Below are 25,115 nucleotides of genomic sequence, written 5' to 3'. Positions count from 1 at the left end.
TACTCTGTTTGCATTGTTCCTTCTGTACATGCAGACACCATTGCTATTAAAAATCTCACTGTGGTGCTGAGATAGCTTCACTCACCTCAGCATGGGTATATAAACACCCATAGTCAACTAAAGTATTGAACTGGTTTTGCATCATCATCTCTGAGTATTTAAAGAAAATAGCTGTGCCACATGCTAAAACATATAATTTCAAGATACATTGCATTGTACTTTAAAAATAGCAGATTCCTTAAGACAGATTTGTCTAGCTAAAGATGACAACTAAATACTTAGCTCCCACAAAATGTATAAAACAGTTTCCATCCTTTGAAAGTTTATTAGTCATCGTTAGTGATGGAAAAATGTAAAAAACATTATTTCAACAATGTAATAAACATGTTGACAGAATTCTTTATTTAAATATTAGCTTTAATCATGTAAGCACAAACATAAGTAACTATATTTTGCCAGTAGTTGCTTATTTCGCCATCTTAAATTTGACTGAAATAAATTTAATTTAGTTTAAACATTGTTAACAGAAGAACAACATCTCTTTCTTAAATAAACAGGATACATATCTTAAATCGTGGAAAACTGGAAGCTTTTACAATTAAATGAATTAAAACAAATTGGTAAATTAATTTACTATAAGAACTGAAACAAACAGAATAAGAGAAAGTATTCCAAATCAATATTCATAGTGAAAATAAGTCAGACCATCCAGAACTTTCACTAACACAAAACAATTCCACAGACTCACAGATAAAGAGACCAATGTCATAACACATACAGTCCTTCAAGGATAAAGAGGCAAGAAGAAACGGCTTAAATATCTCACACTGAGACACTGTGAATCAGCAAGTAATGTTCCAAACATTTAAAAGAAAGACTCAAATATGAAATCATTAGTTGTTGCATTATCCTCATTAGCAAAACAATTTTATAAGGCTGCATAAAGGTATACCGCAGTAATACCAAGTACTTAAATCCCTAAGTAGATATCAGAATTACACTAAAAAAATGCAGCATTTAGTTCTGGCTTTTACATATTTGGCCTCAAATGTATTCTATGTTCTCATTTCTAATATAAATGAATCTCACTGACTTCAGTGGTCTGTTGTTATGGACAAGGTTGTGAACCATCAATCCTCATTCCCTTATCTACTAAAAAAAGACAACTATTACTAAAGGATAAGATGGAAATAACACAAGTAATATAATCAATATAAGCTAGAAATATATTCAGTACAAAAAAATTAAAATAAATTAAGGGGTTTTTTTTCTTTTTTTACTAGTATTTATTAGTGAAAGTTCTGTATTAAAAAAATCTTAAAAGATTCTTACAGAGGGAAAGAAGCCAGAGAAGTTACTGAAAGGATCTTGCTTGCTTAGAGGTCGAACCAACAAGGTACGTCTGTTCAGCTTGTCAGTACAGGAAAGGAACACACCTCCATGTTGCCCCAGAGACCAAGAATCTTCCCCAAGGCTTGAGGTAATGATCGAGGCATGGAAGATAGGAAGATAAAAAAACCAAAGAAACAAAAAAGTTGCTATAAGCAAAAATATAGTTTACATTTAGCTTGCATGATTCGATGTAACTGCAAGACAAACCTGTGCCATACCTTTTCCTAAAAAGCTGAAATTGAATCAGATCAAACAAAAAAAAGAGATTAAAAATGGTAAATGTCAAATTTTATGCGAAAGAACAACCTATAGCAAGAGGTCAAGACACATAAGAATAAGTATAGCAAAATCCTGCATGTAGAAAAGGGACTTACCCTGGATTTTCAGCTGACAGCTTTAACAGAACAAGGAGGAGAAAGATTACAAGAACAAAGACACTGTGAATGTAAAGCTGTATTAATATGTTACAAAGTCAGTATTCTTTAGAAATAGTTAGCTTTTAAGTGCTAAAATGTGCTTTGTACTACAGTTCTTGTAATCATTCTGTTTAACATATAGAAGAATAAAGTGAAGTATGTTGCTTAAGAAGATTTATTCAGGTAAGCACCTTAGTTTACTAAAGAAATCTCACCAAATTTTTTTCTCTGCACTGTAGAAAAATTCCTTCAAAATGTCCTGACTGCCAAGCTCCCCCTGGCCTGGAAGACAGAAAGGTCACCTTGTCTATTCTCTGCTTTTAGTTTTAGTCCACAGAGATTTACACATAGGAAAGGTAGTCCAAATAGATTAGAAAATACAAATATAAATGAGAACAGTGACAATTTTGTCAAGTGGAATAAGTTTTGGGTTTGTTAAGAGTTTTTTGTTGCTTGGATATTTTTGGTGGTAGTGTTTTTTTTTGTTTTTGGGGGTGGTTTGTGGGGCTGGTGGGTGGGTGAGTTGGGTTTTTGGGGTGTTTTGGTTTGCTTTTTTCCCCCCAAAAGCTTGTTAAGAGGAGCTGGCTACTGAGGTTTCACAGAATCATAGAATATCCTGGGTTGGAAGGGACCCACAAGGATCATTGAGTCCAGCTCCTGGCACTGCTCAGCACCATGCCCAGGAGTCACACCATGTGCCTAAGAGCATGTCCAAATGCTCCTTGAGCTCTATCAGGCTTGGTGCTGTGACAGCTTCTCTGGGAGCTCTTCCAGTGCCAAACACCCCCTCTGGGTGAAGATCCTTTTTGCAATATCCAACCTAAACCCCTCAACACAACTTCAGGCCATTCCCTTGGGTCCTGTCACTGGGCACCACAGAGAAGAGATCAATGCCTGTCTCTCCTTTTCCCCTCAGGAGGAAGTTGTAACTGCAATGAGGTCTCTCCTCAGTGTCCTCTTCTCCAGGCTGAACAAGTGACCTCAGCTGATCCTCATTCGGCTTCCCCTCAAGACCCTTCACCATCCTTGTGACCTTCCTCTGGATGCTCTCTAGTAGTTTAGTAACTTTCTTATATTGTGGTGCCCAAAACTCCGCACAATATTCAAGGTGAGGCTGCCCCAGTGCAGAGCAGAGCAGAACAATCCCCTCCCTTGCCTGGCAATGCTGTGCCTGATGTGTCCCAGGACACTCTTGGCACTCCTGCATCGTGACATGATTTTAAAAGCTTTTTAAAAATAAAGTACAATTTTAATTAGTAAATAGAATATTATATACAAACAATAACTGCATTTGTAACTTAGGCAAGAAGACAGGAATTGAAATATTTTTTAAGACAGCTCATTAGGAAAAAAATCATAAAGAAATGTTGGTAATGTTGTTAAATTGATACTAAGTCTCCTTCCTATTGTACACAGGGAACAATAAGCATCCAATAAGACCTTGCAGACATCAGTTCCCAAGTCAAAATTATTTGCACTCCGAAATATTTTAGTTATTTTCAATGTCAAAAGCTGTGCTGAAGCTTTTAACTATGTTTTTCCTCTCAAGGAGTAACACAAATATTCTATTTTCTCTTAATCTCTTAATTCACAATAGAATTTGTTGATCTGTAATGGCAAACACAAACCTAGTTAAACAAAGACTTCACAGGCTCTCCCTTTGTCAAGACCAGTGTGTTCATGGCCAACACAAATTAGAAGGTGGAACATGCAATCTGTCTATAGAACCATGTGCCTGGGTGTCAAATGACACATCATGTTGGTGGAGGAAAATTCGGACAAGAGGACTTGCTAAAGCTGGAAGGCAGACTAGGCCTAGCTACCTACCCTGAATACACATAGTATTGACGATATACTGGTTGAGATTAATTACTGAAGTTTTACTTGGGTGTCTTTGCACAACACTGGGCTGTGAAACATAACATAGATCATCAGCTCAGCTCTCTGCATTACATTAAGTGCTGCTTTGCCACAGCAATAGAAGTTTCTAAAAAATTGAGTTGTTTCTTTTTAGCATATAATGACGAAGTAGCATAAATAATTAAATACTGGCACTCACTAACACATCATGAACCAATATCTCAGGAATTTCCCATGTTAAATTTAAGCTAAAAGGAATTATTTTGGTCTAATGGATCAACAGATCAGCAAGTGTGAAAGAAATGCCCTCCTAAACTTGCAATGATTCCTTATGTATATCTTTAGAATTAGATCTAATTCTGAGGAAACATAATTGGGATTTTTATTACTTAAAATAATTTAACTGAAATTTAATATCTACCTTAAATTCAAGTTAAGAATTAAGAAGAAAAAAACACAAAAAATCACCCCCTTTATCTTTCATCCCAAAATTAAAGTATAACAACTCACAGGAATTACCTGTTTCTGTAATGGTCAATATTGAAGCTTTCTATTTTACATTTGATTTTGGTATAGACATCCTGCATATCCACAGAGGCACTGAGATCCTCTAATTCACTGACAATACAGACTTCTGCAATAGTCAAAGGCAATAAAAATTAGTTATTAATCTGAAACTTGAAGGATTTAAAGGAAGAAATATATCTGAGACACAACATTTTGTAAATAGGATGATGCTACTTCTACTCAGAGTTTTCTCATAAAGCACTTTTTGATTCAAGTGTCACACTAGAATCCAAACCTTTTTATACAAATGTATTGAGAAATGTATATATGGGGTTTCTAGTTTAGGTATTTATAGCATAATTCCTGGAGGGAAAAAAGAAAAAATATTTGCCAAGATATTTACTCTAATTATACTTGTTTTCTTTCCCCGGTGTAATTAGTTTTTTAAAATCAAAGGTTCAAGTACATCTCTTGAAAATTAGCCTTAAAAATTAGTCACCTTAGTTTTTTCACATTTCTATGGGCAACAATGTTAACAGCTAAGCAGCAGTATTTCCTAGAAAAATAAAATGGAAGTCCTGCAGTTTATGAAATCTGAGTTTCTTTCAAACAATTACTGTCAGATGATAATTCAACTATATCTCAAAAAAAAAAAAAAGATAAGCTGTGTACAACACATATTTTTCTTTACAACACAGAAGCTGAAACTTCTCCACTGAACTCCATATTAAACTTCCTATGACTTTAATGATTATATTATGGAGATTATATTAAATTGAAATTTGAAATGATCAATATGGAACTACAATGGAATATATATGGACATACACAAAATATGTAACTAAATCATATAAAAATGAAAGATATTTTTTCTAAGGAAATAAATGCAACACTCTTAGTAAATTAACCATTTATTTCCAGTTTAACTTAATCGTCTGTCCACATGAAGGGGGAAGTTTATGCCAAAGAACAACACTGAATTCTAATTTGCATGCAGTAAATTAGCAACTGATTTGTAGCTGTTATTTAAAATACAGCTCCAACCCATTATTTCTGCATTATAGAGTTCAGTAATGTTGATACAAGCTCTGAATAGCTAATACTATATTAGTAAAATGTAAAAATATGCTGTGCTGCTTGAAATTTAAAATAGTATGTTAGGGGGGAAATGCTGAATTACCTGTGCCATTATTTCTAGGATCAGGAGCAAACAATTTCACAGTAATTTTTGGCAACATCCACTGCATCCATAGGCTGACACGTCCACTTGAGACTCCAATATTACTTGTTGTTTGTTCCAATGTAATGGAGTCTGAGAATGGAGAATCATCACCACCCTGAAGAGAATCACCCTATGAAAAAGAAGCATTATCTGAGGAAAAATAAGTACTGATTTTCACCACTTCTCTTTCTTTTTTCTATCTCAACTGATACAGATGCCCAAACTATAGAAATACAGATGCCCAAATAGTATATTTGAATTAAGCCACTTGTAACACCAGGAAAAGATAAACAAAGAATTTTTCCCTTTTCTCTAGTAGAGATAACAGACTTCAGCAAACACTAAATGGTAACACTGTAAGGTTTTGTGACAGGTCTCCTTGGCACAGTGCACTTTCCTTACTAACTCTACACTATGGAAACACTATCATCAATTTAAAACACAGGCTAATAGGAAAGTTTGGAGATGCAATAGGAAAAGGGATATGGAGGCTTGCACTTATCTGAAAGGCAAAGGAAGAAAGAATCATTGGAAGTCCCAAATGAAGAGCTGCCCAGTAAGGCCATAACACCCACACTATATATACACTGGGTTTGGGTTATTTTTAATTCCCCTTCTATATGCTTCCCTGTAATTTCTTGAAAAAGATTTCAGAAAATAATAGCTTTTCATAACAATTGGAAATATTTTATTTAATACTTTCTAAATACTTCTGTTGTTTAAAAAATGATTGTCACTTGTAATATTCTTAAATGTATGAAATGTTGACAAATGAGCTTGTAAAAGCTTCTGTGCCATCAATAATCTATGTTCATTCCCTAGAAGGGCTCAACAAAAAAGACACAAATGTTAATGTTTTTAGGAAAAGAAAATGACAAACAAAAGTGATACTGAAAATTCTATTATTTGGGCTTATTAGAACAATGCAGGCATGTTTTGATGATATTTATCAGCCAAAGGACTTCAGCCTGCTCCTTTGGTGGATCTTACTGCCTCCAGACAGGGAAAGAAAGATGCAAACATATAATTGCTCATCAGCCTCTAGTGTTTACAGCCTATTAAACTGAATGCAAGGGACACATAAGTCACTAATGTCATCCAGAAGCTACTGTATATCCAGGAGCATCTTCATTTACAACTCCACCATGTGTTCTAAGTTTTCTTTATTCAAGCACAAAGAAAGGAACAAGGTTTAGTTACTTTGATCCATTAGGACCAAGTTGTTTCTAAGATTAACAGACAAATAAACAACCAAAGTGTTATCTTTCATTGAAGGTTTGTGGTATTAGGCACTGTAAATTAGGATGAAAAACATATTTGAGATTTATATAATTAAAAGCCAAGATTATCTCTATGGAAGACACCCTGGAAATCAGTTCTACACAGTAAGCACTACAATTGGACTGAAACCATTTTAACCTGTCAAGTAAGAAGTCAGAATGCACTCATTGCAGCTTCAGATGTCCCAGGAAAGCTTACTTTCAGTAGCAAAATTAAAATCTGACAGTACTTGCCTCCTGCAGTCCAAGACTGGAAAAGGCAAGCATGGAAGTTCTGTTAGCAATCTATTTTCTGGATGGGTAGGACCTATCCCAAACCTAATGACATGGCTCATATGGAAGCATTTATGTTGACAAATCGTATTTTCATTCAACTCAGGCCTACAATTTAATGATAGGTTTTTTTAAGTCCTAAGAGGACACAGAGAGAAACAGCAAAGGTACTTTATCTGTGCACAGTAACCTTTACCCTTGAAAGCTCAGTGATACTGCAACTGGTTAGAAACCATCTACGTTGTCAATAGCTGACACAGAGAACTTAGGATTCCAGATACTCATTCATAGGAGGAAGGGAAAGTTTGTCCAACTAACCAATTCATGTTTCTGGAAAATAACATCTAAACATGAGACCGTAATACCTGGACCAGCTCAACAGATGTAATACAAAGTGCTGAAATGAAAATGAAGATCTGGTTCACCTTCAATTATCTACTGTGACAGTGGCTTTGCATTAATCAAAATGCATGAAAGAAAACAAGTATATTTCTATTTATTTTTATATTTCTTATATAAGGCATTATTGCTTAAAGCTCTGAACAGATTACCAGGAGAGCCATAGGTGACCATCTTTTGAAAAACAGATTCCAGAGGTGCAAAAAGCCTTTGCTCCCTATCATGTCTTAATCGAGCTAACTTCTGTACACAATCCCACCTGAAATCTCTCTCCAAGTCATGGACTTAGCATGACCCTCTTGCTTGTAGTGTTTGTTTACTCTTCCTCTTCTGTTTTACACTGTCTGCAAATGTAATTATTAAATATAGCAGGGCCTGTGTCCTGCTGTGTATCTAATAATATTTAATGCCTACCACAGCAGGACATTTAATTAGGGAAAACTCAGATATGTCAGTTCACTATGATGCACCTAGCTCCCAAATATGAGTGGCACATTGGTCATATGGCACCCAACAAGATGAGGGAAAAAAAAAAGGTGTGGTAGAACCTGCTAAATAACATGTTCAGAGCAGAGGTTAACTTCTTTCTGCCAAACTGAGACTCGTACTTCCTATTTCCTTCTCCAGCAAAATCCTTCCTGCCTCTTCCCTGACTTTTTTGTCCAGACTCTTATCTCTTAATACTGTTTGCCAGTCATGTCCTTGCAAGACATTTCCTACTGAGTCCACAAAGATCTCTACTCTCTCCAGAGCCACTTAACTATCCTGCAAGGTAGCACTAACTGACAGTAACATGAAAGTAAATATCTTCTCAAAACTGTAAACAAAATTTAGTTTTCTTTCTTCAAGGATGCCAGCACCTGTCCTTGGAATAAAAAAGTATGGGGGAAGCAGCCTTGGAGAGTGTCAGGCCTGGAAGTCCCCTAGCATCTGAAACAATGTAGGCAGAGTAGTCACTTCTCCAGTGCCAACCAACGTTAGTCCTTATTGCTTCTCCTGAAATGGCAGGCTCCCGTAATAAGACAGAGACAACTCAGCCATTTTGCTGTCCTCCAACTATCCCTGTCAACCCTCTGCAAACACTTGCCTGCTTCCCTTCAACTATTTATGCTCCTCACTTGTAAAGCAATAAAAGATAGGAGTGAAAAATGTATCCTTCCAAAACAAAAAGCCCCACAATACTTAGAGAATCCTATCTCCCATGTTAATGAGCGTTTATTTGCAAAGTCCTCATTCGGACATCAGAGAAGCCTCAACCTATTTCATGACTTGAGATTTCATGTCATCAGAAAGGCATTAGTTCTCTGCCTTTAAGTTTCTGCAAATAAATTCCTTTCTTTTTGTTCCTTTTGTATAACATCCACACGGCTCCTTTGGCACTCTGCCTTCCAATAACTTTGCACACCTTCATAATTTGCCTTTGAATGATTGCCCTAAAAGATGATGCTTCTGTGTTGGAGTTTCACTGTGGCTGAGATGACTCTTCTCATCAAACCTCACATGCTCTAGAATGACGGTGGAGTCAACAGCACTTTGGATCAGGGGGATCCCTTCAGCAGGACAGCTCTGAAGGAAGGAGCCAGCCAAAGAGAACTTCCCTTGCTGAGATCTTCTGATGGATTTCACAAAGTATCAAGAAATAAATGCCAATTAAGGTAAGGAAAGAGAAAAACAGTACTTACATGTTTATTTACAGTTCAAGACAAAGTTCAAGCCAATGCTGATGATCCGTGGACCCATTTGTGGCTCTCTATTTTTTGCATTCTATAGAACGCAATTTTTTTTCTTTTTTTTTTTAATTGGAAAGATTTTTCAAGTTCTTTTTGTACTATAAACACACTTGATTTTGCCAAACCGTAACTTACAAACTGTGATGGAATGGGTGGGAATGAGAGACAGTCTCCTTCTAGTCTTCCACACACACCCTCACTCTCCCACTGAACATGTTCCAAAATGGATTTGAATGAAAATCAACTTTGTTCTAAAATTTTGGCAGATCTCTACATTTCTGATAGTTAAAAAAGAGGAAAACAATAGCTGATTAAACTTAAAGGGGTACACTTAACAGCAAATATGTACTTCCACCATGGCAATTTTTGAATTCTATAATTGGGTTCTTTTAATGTTTTCAGCTGTTTCATGCATTTTGCTTTTTTTTTTTTTTTCCACAGAGAGCTATTTTTATTTAGTGGTTTGACTACAAAGATAACTTTTTTCTGAAGAAAAGTCAGGCTATAATTTTCCCACACTTCCTTAGGATTATTTTTTTAAAGATATTGAATTACGTACAATGCCTCTCAGAGAATCAGTCAGTTGATAACTTTGGCACAAGGTTACTTAAAACAGTATTTGTGAGATTTATGAGATTTTTGAAGAAGTGCATTTATCCAGACATATATTAAAAGCAAATTAACCCAGAAATGTGCAACCAAATTTAAAAGAAGCAAATCCTGAATTTTAGGGAATGTGGCCCCTACCAGCTTCCAAGTGATTGTATTTACAAACAAACCCCAGAGCTACAGGTACCAACCCCATGTGTCATTAGAAACTGGACCTGCGATCGTCAGGGTTTGGAATTCATTCTACCACAGAGCCTGGGTGTTCTGACAAGGGCCTCCACTCACTTGGGCTTCGCCTTTCCCTACAGTTCTGTGCTTCAGCTACTGCATTCCCACCCAGTATTCCAGGTCACTTTTCTGTCCTGCCCCTCGGACTGGCAGCATGTCAGTGTAGCTAAAACTGGGTTCAGCTGAGGCGTTCAGCAATAACCTCTTGATGGCAGCCATGGCAGCTGCAGAGCCTGTCAAGAGACATCTCCAGCTGCTCAACAGCCTGTCCCTGTCAGAGGTGACAGAGCATTGCCTCTGCCTACTTCAACAGTTTAACATCAACATACTACCTATGTGTTTTCTGCCATTAAACCGTGTGTAAACAGTTGAATTGGGCCATTCTCTTTGTCAGTGGGAGATGCTCCTCTGAAGACAGATGTAACATGTTGTTTGACTGTCCTTTGGGAGGCAAAAAAAGGGGAAGAAATTGCATTTCTTCTTAGCCTTCTGTTCATGGTACTGTAACCACAACCATTAGGCAGAAACCAAAGGGCCTGGAAAAGTGATGGTGTGCAGTAGCTGACATCTTCTCCCGCCAAATAAGCTCAAATTCACAGAAAACTTCTGCAGTGAAAAGCTAAGAAACTGAAGTGGGAAGAAAGACTGTGCTCTTGTTTCTCATGGAGTTTCAATTTTCATTTTGGATTTTCAGCACCCAGCATGTTATTGTTAAATATGTTTATGCATTAATTTTCTGTTCTGTTTCCAGATCTACTGAAAAATCAAGCCAGAGTCAGAAACCCTGAATTATTTTCCCACAACTTCTCATGCCAAGTCCTAAAATATACAATTTAATTCTTTTACCAATTGTAGCAAATTGACCAATATACTGAGTTTATTTTCTTACCAGAATTTATCTTTGTTCATCAGGAAGATCCAAACATATGAGGCCTTCATCCTTGGCCTGCCTAAAACTCAGGGATGATCATAGTTTGGCGACACTAATGCTATGCCTTATCAAAATAACTTCTGCGTTCTTGCTCAATCACTGTGTTTCCCCAAGGACTAAACACTTCTACCACTGTTTGTACTTAAGTAAACAGTAACAAGTGGCCTGTTGTAGTCTGCACTACCTTACCTTTTCCAAGGCAGGGATGGTAAAAATGATTAACTGTTTCCAGCCTCCAGTATTTAAGTGTCTCACTCATGTTTCCCTGTTCTATCACCACCCAGGCTAAAAGTCAGTAAGCCTAGGTAGCTTTATCCACATCAGATCATGGTGCTCACCATCAAATTGTCAGCAAGAAAAGAATTAGACACAGCTTAAAATATAAATCATTCACAAATCACATAAACAAATTACTTTTTTTTGCTATTTGATATAAACAGTTGTGCAAGTTTGCTTTCTTCTTTTATAGCACGTCTGTTGCAGCTGAAAGAAGCTTTAAAAATAATCATGTGTCTCCCACGAGCAAAACACAGTGACTATAAAATCTCTGAATTTAAAAAATACCATAGCTATGGCAGCCAAGCATTTTTTGTTTGACAGATGTTAAGATTTCAAGGCTCAAAACTATAGAAATATATAAACAAAATACACAGTCTCATAAAAAACAAACTTCTGGAAAATTTCCCTCAGCCAAACCTATAGAAATATATATTACTATTTAATTACTCTATTCTAATGTTGTCCCTTGATCACTAATTCACTAAACTTCATTTAGATAATTTAGAATTTTTAGGAGAAAAATTATCTAGCTAGTGCATAACATTTGTTGAGAATAGGAAGAAAATTAAATAAATTATGAAAAACAGTTTGCAAAAGGGTAGGATATAAACACTGAACTCAGACCCATATTGCCAAAATAATCTTGGTAACATATGGATTAAAACAATTACCAAATCAGTTTCAATTAATGCTCCAAGTACAGCATGTACTCCAAATACTGCTGTCTGTATAGAGGATCAAAATCAAATTGTTATTTATAAAGCTGGTGGTTTCTGATTTTAATGAGAAATTAATTTGATGTGAGTAGGTGAAAAAATCCTATTTTTGTGACCATATTGTTTTCTTACTATTATTGCTTACCTTCAAGTCTGTATCCATGGCAAAATTTTACACAATTGAGATCGTGCACACATAGAAATACAACAAAACCAAGGCTATTCAAATATTCTAGAAACATTTTAGTGAAACAACTTAGGAACTGAAACTCTAGCTCAAACACCTTTTAATGACAGTTGCCTCTTCTCTGTGTGTATGTATGATGCATATAAAAAATAAGCACCAGGAATCACCATTTCATTTTCTCCAAACCTGGGAATAAATATAAACTATACATAGGGCTAAAGCAATCCTGGCCAAACTTTGCATAATTAATTGCACTCAGAATTCAAATTGTTGTGTATCTGCCTGTGTTCCAGAACTGTTCCATGAGGTGCTACTAAAGCTGATGGGATTATCCTGAGACTGAAACCCACTTTCTCAGAAAAGTCTCCCCACATTCTAATAGATTTAAGTTAAAAACAAAGCATTGCATACATGTGATACCTTGGTATACCTTCAACTCATCTTAGGCATTTCTGACTTCCTCCTGGAGCACAAACAAGGTCAACTCACTATTTTAACTAGTAAACCTGACTGGGCACTGAGAAGGCCACAAATACTATGCCTGTGCAGTTGCACAGCTTCTTGTGACCACCTATTCTACTCTATACCAACTACCCGGTGACTTAGAGCTAACGATACTCATGGATGAAGTTTAACACTGAATTAATGCTGATAAAAGAATTAGCCTGCTTTCCTCAGCACAGCACAGAACTTCCTATTCCTCTAATATTTTACAGTCTTAGGTACACCACAGACATTACGATCAGGTACCAGATTGCTTCAGGCAGTTTCACAGTGTTGTAAATTAAGGAAGCAGAAATCCATAAAACCAAGTGGTCAATCTTTTATCTGAAAATGCATACCCAAATGCTCACATGACTGAGCTACAAAAGCACTACTGAGACATGGGCAGCTGAGAGAGGGGAATGAACTGAGCTTCAGCAGTAGCTCAGAGACGGCATAGTAGTTCAACAGTGGCTGGATGGAGGTGGGGTGAGCACACAGCCAGGTGCAATGCCAGCCTGAGTAGCCTTCACAGCCCTGGCACCTCTCCTGGCTGCCAATATAATTTGCACACGTCAGCCCTCTGCTAACCCAGGCATCAGGGTGACTGGTTGACTACTCACAAGCAGCACAAGTATTACAGGTACTTTCAAAACAAGACTTACTATTCTATTAATTCTGGACTTGGAAAATGCCTTATGCTTCTTGATCTGAACACACTAACCATAGTTTTCTGAAACATGCAAATATGCATTCACTTCAAAGAAAAACAATACAGACAAATAATAAATGTAGGAGCAATACAGCAATTTTTTTTCTCTCTCTTGTTCCACCAAAATGAGTAATAAAGTATCCTTCATTAGTTTATTGGGGTAAAGTTACTTACCACCTGGACTCTACTGCTCTTTCTGATCTTGCTGATTCTTCCTTGACTGCACACCACCACACTTTATAGGTCAGAACTCACACAACACACTTTTTTAAGAAATAAAAATACCTCTGTAGTGGTCCCAATGTCAGCAGATGGACTGTATGTGCTGGTATCTGGTGGAATGGTACCAACACTACTTTTAACTGGAGAACTAGGAGGAGCAGGTCCTGTCATGGTTTCAGTATAGACAGAAGATATAGATTGATACAGAACTCCTTTCCTCTGAATTTTATTCCAAACTTTACTTGTGATCTCAGCCAGTTCATATAGAAGCTGCACCTAAAGGAAAAAAAAATTAATTTTAGGATGAAGCTTTTCTTAATGAGATGAAGAAAAAATCATTGATGTCCTCCACTGAGACTTACAATATAGCAGAACTGAACTTCTCACCATTTATAATGATCTGATAAGCAACTACACTGCAAATAAAATAATTAACGTCAGTTACAGTATAGTCACTTTGACAAAAATGGTCTGTGCTTTGTGTAAGCATACGGTACATAGCTCAAATACATAACCAATAACATGGTCTTGTAAAACTTTTACTAACATAAATTTCAACAATTAGGCAAAGATAATTTATCATATATTTCATATGTATAGATACTGTCTCTAGCAAAAGGCAAATGTATACTTTATAAAATATTAACAATGCAAAAATTAATCATTTAAATTGTATTACAATAATGATCCCATGCAGCACGTGAAACTGATACGGCTTTGGAATAATATTCACTACCAAACTCAATAGTCTCCTGGCATATGTCATTCCAATATTCAGAAACACACTTTTTAACTTGCAGATTGTTTCACTCAGTTCTAAGATATTTACACAAGTTTTTGTAAATAGGCATTAATCATGGAACTTGTATGACAACATTCTGGAATATACTGTATAAAAAAGGCTCAGAGAAAACTGAAAATAATATATAAGCAGATTCACAGCTGGATACCATACCCAACTTGCCATTATAAAAAATTGAAATTCTCATATTTATAAAAACTTTAAGCCTCAGGACACTTTACTCTATGAAGCTGGCTTCTTATGTGGGCAGAACTGATGCAGAAAAACACTGTTGTCAATCTAGATTTGATATAAAACAGTACTTGATTTTGTGCGTGAGAATGTGTGATGAAGTCTCAAAGTACATGCTGCAATCCTTTCTTAAGAGGTGAAATGCTGGAATTTTAAAAAAAAACCTTCTTAATTCATCTTTGATTTTCTTTTGAAGTTTCAAGGTTTACACAGAGCAGGTCACATAATCTTTTGACAGAATTTTTCCTTAGAGGAGATAAACTTCCCAGTACATTTTTTTTCTTCATACACTGAGCAAACTACAGACTAACAACTCTGGTTGTGACGAAGAGCTCTTTCAGTTATGCTTTAAAGTATTTTGTGTCTGTAGCACCCTGATATGCACTGGTAACCTTTAAATTATCAAATTAAAATTTCTGTGTTTTCCCAAGTCTTTTCCATGTAATGCAGGAAGCTCAACTAATGTCCTAATGTAACTAACTATCTAATGCAACGTCCACCCCATTGATTGACTAATATAGCATTAAGTGGTGTTGACACTTTGCTGGCAAAAGTATCTCTAGAAATTTAACAGGATACAGTCAGATATCCAAATCATACATGCTTGCAATTTCCCCCTTCCCAATTTTTTTAAAGAAACCAAAGGATAACTTAAGCTATATTTGTTTTAATGCAGCAGGGTTTTCAGAAAATTATTTATGCTACTGTTCCTAAAGGCACAAAGTAATGCAAAAGAAGGAACTTGTGTTTACATATATGTTCATATAATGAGGTGAACAGGTTTGTCATCAGTTAATCCAACACTGAAGGGTCTAAATCTTACTGGGGTTGCAGTAGCTGTAATCATTAAAGCTAATAATTACTAATCTTGTAAGGGAGATTTTTTAAAAATTGCTCAGGCTAGAATCTTTACAGCCACTCTGAAACAGTGGCTATTTCAGGCAGCAGTAGCCATGTTTCTGAACATCACCAGCAACCAGCCAACCAAGTAGTATGGTAAAAATACTCTATCCTGCTCTGAAACTCAAGACAAAGTAAGTTCACCAAACAAAAAAGCACACTTTGATTAGAGGGAGATGATTTTCATAGAATTATGTTAAAAGGTAAAAAATACCAAAAAGCCCCACAATAAAACCTCATTAAAACAAAAAAGATGGCACATATCTACATGTAAAAAAAATTCAAAACTTCAGATAAAGTCACATCTTTGTTTACTTTTTAACACACTTTATTTTATTCCATTGGTTTTTACTGATTAAAATGGAAGGATTTCTACTTCTTTTGTTGGCTGCATGTCTTCAAATGTGTAGTCTCAATATTTTGCAAATCCATTTCTGATTTTATGAGAAGGGCTAGAGCAAGTGTAAGGCCTCCCTCCTCTCTAAGTATTTTTGAGCATAACAGTTAATATATTATAATTATTATTAGAACACCCTATTTAAGAGAAGAAAAATGGTAGGACAAAAATAATAACTGCTAGTATTTATTAAAAAAGGCTACCCCCTCCTCAGCAAAACCCCACATAACTCAATGAGACCCCACTGACTACTTGGCAAAATCTGTAAAGCTCAATATGTTACAGCATTTTATACTTTAAAAATAACACATTACCACAAAATTGAAAACTACAACCAAAGACAATATCCTGGCAATTTTGCACATTGGAAGTATCTATGGACTTTACGACCATCAGAACATGGTTTCATATTAAATCATGATAGTCATATAAATATAATACTTCACCTTTGCTATCATTTAACAAATCCACCAAATTTCACCCAGTTTAAATCTGTCATCTATAGAAGAAATACAGTCTGTCATTGTAAGGAATCAAATTTCGTAGCTACTCTACTGTGAATTTGTAACTATCAAATGCTGTTTATGTAACTTTATTTTTCATGTTCTATTTTTCAGCATCTGGTTAAAGAAGACTGATTGGTTTTTTTCTTCCCTTTTGCCTAAGTAAAGTAGAAAGGACAAGTAAGGCATATGTAAAGGAGAAAAGACAATCCAAGAGCCTTTAATAAACTCAGATAGTTTGTCTGCATCCTTTCAGTCATTAGAATACTTCAGTAAATTAATACCATCACAGTGTACAAGGACATCCTTTAAGACAATAACATTTGATCTAATATTCCATAGTACAACTTCATTTTAATATTGCACTATGCTCATAATATGATTAACATGGAGCTTAGAGTTTAATTTTTTAGTGGAAATATTTTCTTACAGTTTGCAAAACAAATTACTCGATTACACTTTAATAGGAATGCTTGAAAAATATAGTATTTTTCAATTTTCTTTTTAATTCTCAACTCACATTTAGGCAAGACTTGCACTTATAACAATGCCATTCTACTTTTAATATTATTAAACACCTACTCTATTTGAAATTACAGCAACCTAGGTCCAAGTCATTAAAATAAAAGGTGTACTTTCTGAAAAATCTAAGAACACCTTTCCCTTTTAATAAACACAAATGAGGTGGTAACTTTTGTTTACATGTATTCATATGGTTTTTCTTCCCTTTACTGTAGGATACCATTGCTTGCCTAAAAAATATTTTATGTTTAAAGAAATGTTAGCTCTATGAATATGTAGCAAAAAAATTTACATTAGACCACTTCGATACAAGAATCCACAGTGACAGCAGAACATTATCATAGCATTTAATGGTACATCTGCAATTCATTTCACTCCATCAGCCAAAAGACGCATTTATACTACAGCTATTACATTTGGAGAAGAGTTTAAATTACAAAAGTTGAGAGAGCTTCAAAGCAAATCTCAATCTAAGCACCTTGATCTTGATGGCCCAGTTAAAAAAAAAATTAAGATAGAGACCCTCTTCATGAAAATGCAGATCAATCGTACTTAAATCAAGTTATTTTTAATTTCCTTTCATATAAATCAATTAAATGGACGAACCTGGGGGTTGGAGCATTTTATTTCAAGGGACTCAAGGTCAACATGGAGGCAGACGACAAACGAGTGTTTGGATTCCGGCCCCGAAGCAAGCAGTTTCTGAGAAGTCACAGCTAAAGTAGAAGTACAGCCCATTGGTTCTACCAAATTGAGTGTCATTTGTTGTCCAAGAAGAGTGTATATACTGAAATGATGCAGACTAATTGTCCAGGGAAAAGCATCACCTAGTGATTAAAAAGAAGGGAAAACAGTTAAACAATTGCTTAATTAAAAGTAGGGTATTAATTTTACACAACTAGCAAAGGCCTTATTCTAAACCACCTTAGAAGTCAGCAAATGCAGTCAACAACAATTAAACTGATCCCAAACTCTCACAAATATAATTCAACCACCAATTTCATGCTATATTTCAAAATCTAAACAATAGCAATACATTTTTCACGACTTTTAAAAACTGAAATCCCTTGGGAATTTTAACCCCAAACTGTGAACAAACATGTAAAACATAGTCTTTAAAATCCTTTTGCTTCATATAATTTTCCTCAAACTGAGGAATATCCAGAAACTACTCTCCACTTTTTTCAGCATATGGATGCAGTTCAGAGGCAGTTCCTTCTATTATACATATTTACAGGTTGTAATAAAAAAAGCTAATTCTTTTGTCAAAAAGTCTACAGGTTGCATCTCAACATAGTGGTGCCACAGGGTGAAGCCTATCCCAATGCTCACAGTGCAGCTCATTCCACCACCTCACTTAACTTCCTAGGAACAGAATGGTGATGAATTTTCTAAAAACAACTTATTATGGACATACACTTAGCACTTTATTTCTTATATTTAGGAGGAAGGCTACCCAGAGAAGTTCCTGGCATCTTACCAGGAATTGTTATCAAGAATAATCAGCAAGGGAATTGGCAGTGTACAACTGAACAACAAAATGCCTACAGCTTCTGTGCAATCTGTTTTCTTTAGGTAGTCAATAGGTGAAACATAAAAGTTTTCAAAGCAGGATCGCAGAATTATTCTGGTAGTTCTTTAAAGGTCCAATAGGAACTCATTTTAGTGAAGGAAAATTTCCAACAGCTCTATCAGCTAGAGTTGAGAGAAACTAAACACACAGATTACCCGAAACAGAATGCCTGTGGTGGGTTGACCGTGGTTGAGTGGCAGGAACCCACTAGAGCTGCTGTTATCACTCCCCTTACTCAGCTGGACTAGGGAGAGAAAATATAACAAAAGGCTTCTGGGTGGACGTATGGACAGGGAGAAACAATTCTCCTGTTACTGTTCACGGGCAGAACAGACTCAACTTGGGAAAGTCCATCTGAAGCTAGTAGGAACTGGCTCTGTTGAACATGAAGAAAGCTTTTGGAATGTTCTCACATATGTCAGCTCTGCAGTCCACCCTGCTACCAAAACCTTTCCATGTAAACCACTCTCACGCGTGATAATCAGGTCAGAGAAAAAGAAAATTAGGCTCTGGGAGAAACACTGAACCTAAACCCAAAGAATGCTCAAAAGAAGTGAGGGAAATAAGGCAATGTAAGATATGTTGGTAATTCTAATTTTACCTGAAACAGATTCAGATTTTTGCTCTTCAAAGGTATAAGAACATAACAATATTTCAGGGGGCCTTTAGGGTTTCTTTTGTTTGGTTTTGTTTTCTTTAAAGAAAGTCTTCATCCCATTTATCAGATTTCCTACTGAGGAAGTTGGGTCACTGCTGTGGTACAACAGGTCACAACTTGAATAACAGAGATTCTGTGCCCAGCATGTGAATTTTCAATCCACCAAGAGAAACTGCCTGTCCCAATATGAAGTAACATAAAAGCACCTGGATGCTGTGTCACATCCAAACACACCAGGCTGGTGAGCATCCACAAACCTCAGCCTTGCCTTAAACAGTATTCATCTTTGTACAGAGAACATTCATCTGGAGAAAAAGATGGAGAAAAGTTCTCCTTCCTACATGAAAATTCAGAAAGTTATTTGGTATGAGGTTTTATTCTTCAAAATTTGTGTCTGAAGTCATGGATAAAAAGAGTCCAAATTAATCTAATATCCCAGAAGCATGGGAGCCACTCTTGAGAATCAGAGGAGAAAATGGCAGACAAATACAAAGGTACACTGGGATGGGCCCCTTGGCGTCTCATGGGACAATAAGAAGTACAAACCAGTGTTTCAAAACAATATCTGAAAAGTGTGTTTGCTGCTTGGTGTGGCCTGCAGTCAGTACCGTCCTGCTGAGAAATCACAGCACTGAGAAATAGCACCAACTGTTAGCTGTGATTATTTAAAGAAATTAGAAGGGTTTTGAAACTAAAATTAAGTTTCATTCCAACACCTTTTTACCACATTATTTTAGTATGACTTCTATTGTTTCTTCTACAGGTGGCATCAGCAATAAATTTGTATGGTCAGGAGTACGTATCAGAAAACTCTGTGTGTCTCATCCTAAGAACAAACTGAAAATTTCAATAGTTTATTTTGAAGCTATTACATACTGAAGAATTCAGCTCAAAGTAACTTGAAAATATTTTCAAAAGGTTTGCAGATTAAAAGTTTTGAAGCAGTTAATTTGTGTTTTTTTCCAAGTCCAGTCAGCCAAGAAATTAAAAAAAATAATTTTAATATATTGAAAAAATTCAAAGTCAACTCCAATGACATGTTTCTAATTACTACATACGAACTTTGTTTTTCTCTGTGATCACCACAGTAAATTAACTCAGTTTATATTTCATGGATTAAAAAGAAAGAATATCTAAGGAAAAAAATTAATGGTAACTCTAGTAGACTGCATACATTATGTACCTTTAAAAGAAAACACTGATCAAGTTTTATCAATGTACAGAAACCACAGTAGATTGAAAAAACACTGTAGTAAATATACGGTGAATTTACAGCTATAAAATTCCCCCTAATGTCACCAATTACCTCTTCTTCAGCTCCATATACACTGTGTGCCTGTTCTAACACTTTACTCAAACTGTCCACCTAGTAAATCCTTGTTTTGTTCTTGTACCTATGTCGTGTTTAAAAAAAATATACCTTCACTCATTCACAAATTTGTTTTATGAAACTATTAAAAATGTTAATTCAAAGTGTCTAAACATCAAAAGCAACATTGCTTATAGGATTTTCCCATAACTTAAAAAATTATTTCTTGGTAGGAAGGAAAAGTCAGTGCCACATTTAGCAGATATTTTCTCTACATCTAACCTTCCCATCTATGTATACTATTATTTTGTCACCTAATTGATGTAATTCTTTTAATCGGAAATATTTTAAGTAAATTGGAAAAACTGGAATTGCCTTCATTGGAACTATAGTGCACCCCACATCTATTATGGCAAGATTATAAAACACACACATGAAAGACCCCTAGTGTGGTAGAAGATTCTGGTTAATTTCTGATCAACTGCTATCATAAATCCTTATTTTTAACTTCTTAGAGCATCATCACTGATTTTTATTTGGAAATCTATTTATCAAACTATTTCAACTGCTTTGATAACTTCTTAAATTAACAAATACCTCTTTCAGGTATTTGGCAGTTGACTGACCCAACCATCAGACAATTTTCAAATTTTTCAATTTTCAATTTTTCAAATTTGGCATTTATCAGCTATTTTCCAACAGAATTTTTGATATTTTTTTCCAATATATAAATAAAAAATTTGGTATGCGCAAGCACTTTCTCTGGTATTTATTGATGCACTTTGTTTCTTTGCTAGAGTTAATTACTAATGCTCATAATAAGACTTTGCATCTGCATGACATGTAATATTGATAAATGTACTTAACTACTAATAATTGTTGTTTGTTCTCATTTTCATGTAGTACTTATCTTCATTTTAAAAACCAGATTCTAAATGTGGCATTTGAACACAATATTGTGTATATGATGCTGACAGTTCTACAAAAGAGAAATTTTGTTTGTTTAAAATCAGTGATGGTGGGAGAGAGATCATTAAAGCTTTACCATGCATGTGCTCTGGGATCTATTCCCAGGCTTACTAGCAGTATCCCTTGCAATCCCTAATGAGCAACCTGACCACTCTGTCTTCATTTTCCTTCCTGTAACCACCCTACGGGGTCTTCACATGGATTTCTAAAGCCCTCATTCTCATGTGACATGCAGTGTTAAAAAAAAACATGCAATCACTATGTTAGGTCACTTGTTCTTCCTCCCAGCCATGCAACAGGGAAGTAGTTCTATGTCTGCATAAACCCAGCTTCTCAAACATGAGAACTAATTATACAAGGCATTGCCCTAACAGGTGAGTTAAAAACAGTAATTACTATTACAGATGGTGGCATTGAATATAAATTCAAATAAACTGAAAGAAGGAAATTTAGATTAGATATAAAGACAAAATTATTCACTACGAGACAGTAAGAGACACTGGAAGAGGTTGCCCAGGGAAGTTGTGGATTCCCCATCCCTGAAAGTGCTCAGAGCCAGGATGGTTGGGCTCTGAGCAATCTGGTCTAGCGAAAAGTGTCCCTGCCCTTGGCAGGGGGGTTGGAAATAGATGATCTTTAAGGTCACACACAAACTCCTCTATGAAACAGGACACTATTTTAGTGTCAAATATTTATCTTAAATAACTGTAAAAGTTATTTCTGTAAATTTAAAGGTAAACATTTTTAAAAATCTAATGCAAGATGATAACTTCTGTGCTACTTTAAACATGCTGCTGTGCTACTTTAAACATTTAACTGCTGTTTTCAGGTTGAAATCTATGTAATTATATTGTAGTAGTTTATGACCAATACATTTCATTGTAATTAATTTACACTGAATGAGAAGCCCTAATTTCCTATTTCCCTGCAAGTCACTTGACAAATTATTGAGTTTAAACATATGTTACAAAATTCTGTGAAGATATATCATCTGTCTTATTTCACAAACAAAAGCTATCTCGCTAATTTAAATATTTGGAATACAGTGATTCACATGACTGTCAGTATATGGCTATCCATCTGAAAATGTGAATATGATTACCAGCAATATCAACAACAACTTAAAGATATTTTTGAACACTACTTTCTAGAAGTATTTTACTGTGTCTTACCTAAAGATCCATATCGTAATGTATCCGACCCAGGCAAACATTTTTACAAAGATGGATTCATAAAATTTACTGCTATTTACTGTTCCTCCAAAGAGGAACAAGCATTCCTACACAATAAAATTACCTCAGAGATGCAGCAAAACTCTGAAAACAAATGGAAAGACCTGACTGTGGGATAGTGCATGAGCTATTTTTACAGTATGTTGACATCCTGAGGTCAGTAAGTATCTCTGAGTAGGCTGAAATATTCCCAAATGACAATAGGAATATGTTTCCTTTTTGTCCTAATTTAGTCTATCATGTAATAATAAGTAATAAGTAATAAGAGCACACAGCTTTCTTGAAGGTGACAACACATCCTTGTGAACAAGACTTTTACTTATATCTTCTTTATAAAAGAAGGAATGATTCTTTTCTTTGGAATGGAATGGAATTGGAATGGAAAAGCAAGGTTGACTAAATATAATTTCCAAGAGATGGTAGCATGTCTTAAGAATGACATGCCTATGTCCCTTAGGTCTTGTTCAAAGACAGAAAGCAAATTAAGAGACTTTCACAATACAACTCTATAAAAATTATTTACCTCTACAGAGGAAGAAATAAAGGAGGTGACTTGAAAAAACTTCTAAATAAACTATTTAAGAGGGAGTCTTGGCATGAGGGGAGGCAATGGTTCCATTAGAGAATCAAAAATATCAAGATTGTGAGAACTTCTGTTTGGCATTATTCCCAGAGCACAAAGCCACACACAAATAAATTCCTTACTATAGACTTTATCCCAACCAGGGAGATTCTTTTCTCTCACTAGGATCTCTCCTTCAAATCTAGGTCTGACAAAATTCAAATGACTTCTTAATTTCATAAATGGTTTAAATCACATAACCAGTTTAAAACCAACAAAAGGCTTCAGTTAAATTTATCTTCTATCTGTCACTATGATTAACAAATTAGATAATTCCTACTGAAAGTTACTAGGAAAAACAAATATACCTTTCTCTCTCTCATTTAAACTTTTTTTTTCTTTTCATTTGGCAGCATCTCTAATATGACTTTCAATATTAAAACCAGAAATTTTATTTCAGTTGCCATGAGTTACGGTAAAATACAGAAAGGAGAAGGGTCCAATGTAAGTGGCAGATCAAAGAGAGAAGAAACACAATGTTATAAATCTGAACAAATTTCAGATGGCAGGAACAATACTAGCTCCTGAATGTGATTTTGACTTAATTTTTCATACCCTTCAAACTGTTTGTACTTCAGCAGTCAGTAGGCAGAAAACAGAATAATTTTCTCAGAAAATCCCATCACAAAAGCAATGTTTTTTGCTTTTGCTGCATCTCCCTCTCTTCATCTTAGAATGAATACACAAACCAGCAAGAATTATTTCTAAATAATACAGTTTGAGAATACAATGATGAACTAACTGTACACTAATGTTCTTTTTTTGTCTGGGATAGACTTAATTTTCTATATGGTGGTTGGCATGCTGCTGTTTTGAATTTGTGCTGAAAACTGTGGATAATATGGGTATGCTCTAATTATTGCTGAACAGTGCTTAAGATGTTTCCTGCTTCTCACACTGCTCCACCAGCAAGTAAACCGGGGGTGCACAAGGAGTTGGGAGGGGACACAGCCTGGGCAGCTGACCCCAAATAACCAAAGAAACCAACGAAACAGAAAGGCTGGAACACATGCCTACTGACAGCAAGTAAGAAATTAATTTGTTATTTTGCTTTGCTTAGACCAGCAGCTTTACTTTACCTATTCAGCTGCCTTTATCTCAACCCCTAAGTCTTCTCCCTTTTATCCTTCTGATTCTCTCCACCATTCCAACCAGGGTGGAGGAGTGAGGGGTTGTGTGCAGCCAGAGCTGCCAGCTGGGGTTAAACCACAAATACTGGCATTTCCATTAATTCCAAGAGTTGGCTGTAAGCCCAGCTGTCATGGAGGTCATTAAAATAAACCTAGAACCCAAGACTCAAGACAGTTCAGGATATTTACCTCATCTATTTCCAGTACACATTTTTTCATATAAATATATAAATATTTTCATATAAATTTACATCAGTATTTCTTCAGAATACTTCTGCAAGTCCATTTACCACTTCCTCTGATCATTTCTAAGGGCTCAAGAAAAAAACCAAAACCAAACACAACAAACAAATACTGAACATAGGCAACTTGTCTTCACTTGCTAGGTCCTTTACAGCTTATCTCCTCCTTTCATTTCCTGATCAGTTGGAGAATGTTAAAAGTTGATTCTTCCCTCAAACTGGTCTGCAACTCAAACCCTTATTAAATATTAGCTGTTCAATTAAGATCTACCATACTTTTCCTCAACCTGACCAACTTTTTCTTCAAACACCTACAAAATCCTTGCTACAATCCCTAAGAAAAGCACAACACAGAACACAACTGTGGCCTATCATGATGACCATTAAAGTCTCATTCTTTTCTTTTGACAGTCTGCTATACTTACAAACTCTTCTCATTTTATATTGAATCACAGAGTATCTCAAGTTGGATGGGACCCATAAGGATCATGGAGTGCAACTCCCTGCTCTTTCCAGGACTACCTAAGATTAAGTCATAAGACTAAAAGCCTTGTACAGATACATCCAGAACTCTGACAG

The 25,115-nt window shown here is 35.6% G+C and overlaps 1 protein-coding gene across 6 annotated transcripts in view; it reads right to left on the bottom strand.

Moving 5' to 3' along the window:
- Positions 1 to 25,115, bottom strand: part of VPS13B (vacuolar protein sorting 13 homolog B) — a 433,483-nt gene that overhangs the window by 181,222 nt on the left and 227,146 nt on the right. For 4 of the 6 annotated variants that reach the window (XM_085053288.1, XM_085053290.1, XM_085053289.1 and 1 more), the window contains 5 exons: positions 17,408 to 17,628; positions 13,510 to 13,722; positions 5,356 to 5,527; positions 4,188 to 4,302; positions 1,333 to 1,474 (listed from right to left, as the gene is read on the bottom strand). In XM_085053288.1, coding sequence (XP_084909414.1) covers positions 1,333 to 1,474; positions 4,188 to 4,302; positions 5,356 to 5,527; positions 13,510 to 13,722; positions 17,408 to 17,628 — 863 coding nt within the window. Of the gene's footprint in view, positions 1 to 1,332; positions 1,475 to 2,023; positions 2,091 to 4,187; positions 4,303 to 5,355; positions 5,528 to 13,509; positions 13,723 to 17,407; positions 17,629 to 25,115 lie in introns of all 6 variants that reach the window. The other 2 variants (XM_085053291.1, XM_085053292.1) reach the window with 1 other exon arrangement.

Source organism: Lichenostomus cassidix, chromosome 2 (assembly GCF_008360975.1).
Source record: "Lichenostomus cassidix isolate B80296 chromosome 2, HeHo_3.0, whole genome shotgun sequence".
Lineage (NCBI taxonomy): Eukaryota > Metazoa > Chordata > Aves > Passeriformes > Meliphagidae > Lichenostomus > Lichenostomus cassidix.
Note: the sequence above shows the minus strand (reverse complement) of the source record. Positions and strands in the feature narration are given on the sequence as shown.